A 4,660-nucleotide genomic window follows, 5' to 3' on the forward strand; every position below is an offset into this window, starting at 1 on the left:
GCCTGGGTGCATGTCTCACACAGAGCTGGGAGGACCAGGCCAGCACCTGGACTCAAGGAACTGGGGGCAGAGCTGGGCAGGAGCCGGTGTGTGCGCGCGCTTGCATGTGCTTGTGTGTGTGTGTGTGTGTGTGTGTGTGTGTGTGTGTGCGCGCGCGCGCGCGAGCGCGCACCCCACTGAAACCACAGGTGAGGATAAAGGGCTCCGAAAGGAAAGGGTCCTGCTAGGGCTCTTCTGCGGTTGCTCATACTGCAAAGCCAGGATGGGCAGGGGCAGGGGCAGCGAGGATCCAAAAGGGCAGTGTCCAGCGGGCCCCGCTGCTTTCGGGTGAGATATCCTGAGACCCTGGGCGAATGTAGCAGGTAAACAACCTGTCCCTGCGCACCTCGTTGCCCAGCACTGCGAGGGCGCGGGGCTCGCTGGTCCCCAGCGCGGCCCCTCTGGGCCGTCAGGCTGAAGAAGCCAGAGTCCCGAGTGGGAGGTGCGCAGGGGAGCGGATTAGTCAGCCGAAGTGTGCAGGGGGCGGGTCCTCGCACCGCCCGCCCGGGCGGGGCGCGTGGGCGCGGGGAGGCGGGGCCTGCGGCGGCGGGCGCGGGCGGGACGCTGGCGGGAGCCTGCGGCTGGGCCAATGGGAGCCGGGCTCGGCAGGGGCCGCCCACGGGCCGCGGGCAGCATAAAGAGCCCGCGGCGGCAGCTAGGCGCAGAGCTCGGGCGCCGCGTCCTCGCTCAGCCTCTGCCGCAAGGTACCTGCCGCGCCTGCCGCACCGCGGCTGCCGCACTCGGGCTCCCGCCGCTCCGCACGCTTCCCCGCGTTCCGCTGCCGCCGGCTCCCTGCGCTCTCACAGCGCCTGTCCCAGAATAAATAGTTCGCAGCCTGTCCGGAGCGCCGCCACCTGTGCGCAGATGGAGCTGGACCACATGACGAGCGGCGGCCTCCACGCCTACCCCGGGCCGCGGGGCGGGCCGGCGGCCAAGCCTAACGTGATCCTGCAGATCGGTAAGTGCCGTGCCGAGATGCTGGAGCACGTGCGGAGGACCCATCGGCACCTGCTGACCGAGGTGTCCAAGCAGGTGGAGCGCGAGCTGAAGGGGCTGCACAGGTCGGTGGGCAAGCTGGAGAACAACCTGGACGGCTACGTGCCCACGGGCGACTCGCAGCGCTGGAAGAAGTCCATCAAGGCCTGCCTGTGTCGCTGCCAAGAGACCATCGCCAACCTGGAGCGCTGGGTTAAGCGCGAGATGCATGTGTGGCGGGAGGTCTTCTATAGACTGGAGAAGTGGGCCGACCGCCTGGAGTCCATGGGCGGCAAGTACCCAGTGGGCAATGAGCCAGCCCGCCACACGGTCTCCGTGGGCGTGGGGGGTCCTGAGAGCTACTGCCACGAGACTGATGCCTATGACTACACGGTCAGCCCCTATGCCATCACCCCGCCACCAGCTGCTGGTGAGCTGCCGGGTCAGGAACCAGCTGAGGCCCAGCAGTACCAGCCCTGGGGCCCTGGAGAGGATGGGCAGCCAAGCCCTGGTGTAGACACACAGATCTTTGAGGACCCTCGGGAGTTCCTGAGCCACCTGGAAGAGTACCTGCGGCAGGTGGGTGGCTCTGAAGAGTACTGGCTCTCCCAGATTCAGAACCACATGAACGGGCCAGCCAAGAAGTGGTGGGAGTTCAAGCAGGGCTCCGTGAAGAACTGGGTGGAGTTCAAGAAGGAATTCCTGCAGTACAGCGAGGGCACACTGTCCCGGGAGGCCATCCAGCGGGAGCTGGACCTGCCACAGAAGCAGGGCGAGCCGCTGGATCAGTTCCTGTGGCGCAAGCGGGACCTGTACCAGACACTGTACGTGGACGCCGAGGAGGAGGAGATCATCCAGTATGTGGTGGGCACCCTGCAGCCCAAGCTGAAGCGCTTTCTGCGCCACCCACTGCCCAAGACCCTGGAGCAACTCATCCAGAGAGGCATGGAGGTGCAGGACGGCCTGGAGCAGGGAGTGGAGCCAGCCGGCCCCCAGGCGCCCACTGAGGACGAGGCAGAGGCCCTCACTCCCGCTCTCACCAGTGAGTCTGTGGCCAGTGACCGGACCCAGCCTGAATAGAGGGCAGCCCAGGGCCCCCAGCCTGCCCGCCACAGCCAACCTGTGGCTTTCGCTAACCAGGACTTGATCTGGCACTGATTCCCGTGGGGCAGCCCTCATCCAGGCACCCCCAGTCTCCAGGCCTTGTTGCAGACACGACACCCACATGTGTGCAGCACCCCAGCAGCAGGGGTGCTCCTCTCCAGGGCTCCTGCTGTCGCCCCCTCCTGTCTTCCTGGTCCTGCTTACCTGGCCCGGGGGCAGCCCCACCCTCCCCACTCTCAGGCCACCACAGAAGATCCCCAGCTTCTTCATTCTGCTCAGTGCCTCTGGCACACAGGAAACCAAATGTCCAGAAGGCAGGGACCGCTCACAGGGCACCCAGGCAGAAGGCAAGGCAGAACCAGTGCCGAGCCTCAACTTCCGGTCCGCCACCCGCTCCTGGCAGACACTGCAGAGCCAGCTGGCTCTCGTCGCCCCTCAGGGCAGACGGCCAGCCTCGGGCAGCACAGCTCCCTTCCCAGGGAGAACCTAAGCTGCACATGCAGCAGCGACAGCAGCAGCAGCAGCAGCAGAAGACCTGGCATCCTGGCGCCTCCTGGCCCCCAGGTGAGTCCCTGCCTCTGTGGCAGTTTAGAGTTGGGGGGGTGGTGTCCAGGGCCCAGCCCATTTTCCAGGTAGCAAGTTGGCTGCAGAGATGGGGTGAGGGCGACATCATGGGGGTGCAGAGAGGCCCCAAGGATCAAGGAGAGGGCTGGGGTGGGAGGCAGTGCTGGGGGAGCTTGCTAAGCCAGCTCACAGGGACCCTGTGCTTTCTCATCCCAGCATAGTGATTCATGCCAGACGAGAAAGGTCTGAGCTCTGCTCGGTGACTCAGCTGTGGCGGGCGCAGAGTCCCAGAGGGGCCAAGTCCTCAAATCCGGCTGAGGCAGCAGCCAGCACTGGGAGCCAGGAGAATAACAACAGGTAACAGCCCATCCTTCCTACCTGACTGCCCCCTGCCATCCCGCCCAGGTGTGAACTCATCCCAACTCTGGGAAAGCCGAGTCTGTGCCAGGACCCCAGAGGCTCCAGCCCGAGCACCTGTCCCCCCGTCCCGCCTGCGAGCCCACTGCTGTGTTGCTAATGGCCCTGCTTTCTCTCCCTTCAGGTCTCGCTGCCTTGAAGTCTTTGCTGCTGAGCCTGGCACCGTTTTCCCCTCTCCCAAGGCTGCCTGCACAGAAGCCCAGGACGGCCGAGAGGGCCGCTGCAGAGGGGAGGCGTTCTGGCACAGGGCAGCACCCCAGCTCAGCCCGAGAGCTGGTGCTGAGGACGGACCAGCGTGAGGGCCAGGGCCTGCTGCTCTGCTCGCCCCGCTGGCCACCGGCTGCCCGCCCCTAGAGCCACTGCAGCCAGAGCCAGGGGTCCACTACCCTGGCCCTTCCAGCAGGGAGCCCCTGCTTGCTGTGTGGCCATGGCTTCCTGCCAGATCCTTTCAGGAGCCCGAGGCTAGGGCCCCAACCCCTGCACAGCAGCACAAGCCCAGCCCCAGGAGATCCTGAGGCCTTTACTCCTGGGCTGGCCCAGGCTCTCTGTCCTGCCCTGGCCCTGCGTTTGCCCAGGCTAGACCCTGTGCTGGTGCTGGGCCACTCATGTCTGCAGCTGGAGCAGGCCCAAGCTGAAGTTTTGGAGGTTTCTCTTTCTGCCTTGCCTATTAGGGTTCCAGATTCTGGGGACCAACTCTGCAGATGACCTGATGATCCTCCACCCTGTGTCCCTGCCCACCTCCACAGATTTTATTTTTGCACATAAGCCATAACTCATACTCATTGGCCAGCACAGGCTGCAGGGAGGCCCTGGGGCCTGGGGCGACCTCAGAGGGTGTGGCCACCCCCCAAACTATGCCTTGAAAGTCCAGCCAGGCCTGAACCCCTGCCACCTTACCTCGAAGACAGACTCTTTTTATAAGATTTTGTTAATAAAACACTGAAACTTGCGGAGTGTTCTGCTGCCTCTCTGGGGGTAGGCTGGGCTGCGGGGGAGGTTTGAGGGAGGACCCATGGTGCAGGGAGAGTCTTGGGGCAGGGGAGCACCGCTGCATCCTCCCCTGCTCCCACCAAGAGAAACCTCCAGTGTCCTGGTCCTCAGCCTTCGGGACCTGAGGCTCCACCCCAGAGGTCGTCCCCCTGCAGCCTCCAGGCCTGAGGCCGTGGGGCAGGAGCCCTTGTTCACGCTGAGCAGAGGACTGTCCCTCTGAGTTCTGCAGGAGTATAGGGTGTGCCAAGGGGTCTCCACTGCCACAGCTGGATCCACAGCTGTTCAGGCCCTGGAGCCAGAGGGATGTGGCCCAAGCAGGGGCCATGGACTCGCTCTCTGAGGGTGAACTCTCCCTCAGGAGGATCCATGCATGGGCTCAGGAACTTGGAAGTGAGGTAGTTGCTGCCTGTAGGAAGCCAGCCTTTGTGGGTAGTGCCAGGTTCCCAGCCGGGGGGCAGAGGTGGCCTATAGGGGCTTGAAGCCCGTACCAGTCAGTGAGAAGCAGGGCTGGTAGAAGACAGTGAGGGAATTGTCTCAAGAATTGTTTTCTTGGCACTAGGACAGCCTAGAA

The 4,660-nt window shown here is 64.4% G+C and overlaps 1 protein-coding gene across 2 annotated transcripts; it reads left to right on the forward strand.

The window, feature by feature from the left end:
• The first annotated feature begins 645 nt into the window (after positions 1–645).
• Positions 646–4,036, forward strand: Arc (activity regulated cytoskeleton associated protein). 2 transcript variants are annotated; one of them, XM_047566331.1, is made up of 3 exons: positions 646–2,682; positions 2,899–3,039; positions 3,224–4,036. In XM_047566331.1, exon 1 carries the CDS (start codon positions 904–906, stop codon positions 2,092–2,094), a length of 1,191 nt encoding a protein of 396 aa, XP_047422287.1. In that variant the 5' UTR covers positions 646–903; the 3' UTR covers positions 2,095–2,682; positions 2,899–3,039; positions 3,224–4,036. The 2 variants fall into 2 exon arrangements, with proteins under 2 accessions (XP_047422287.1, XP_047422296.1); XM_047566340.1 differs by lacking the exon at positions 2,899–3,039.
• The last annotated feature ends 624 nt before the right edge of the window (positions 4,037–4,660 follow it).

Source organism: Sciurus carolinensis, chromosome 1 (assembly GCF_902686445.1).
Source record: "Sciurus carolinensis chromosome 1, mSciCar1.2, whole genome shotgun sequence".
NCBI lineage: Eukaryota > Metazoa > Chordata > Mammalia > Rodentia > Sciuridae > Sciurus > Sciurus carolinensis.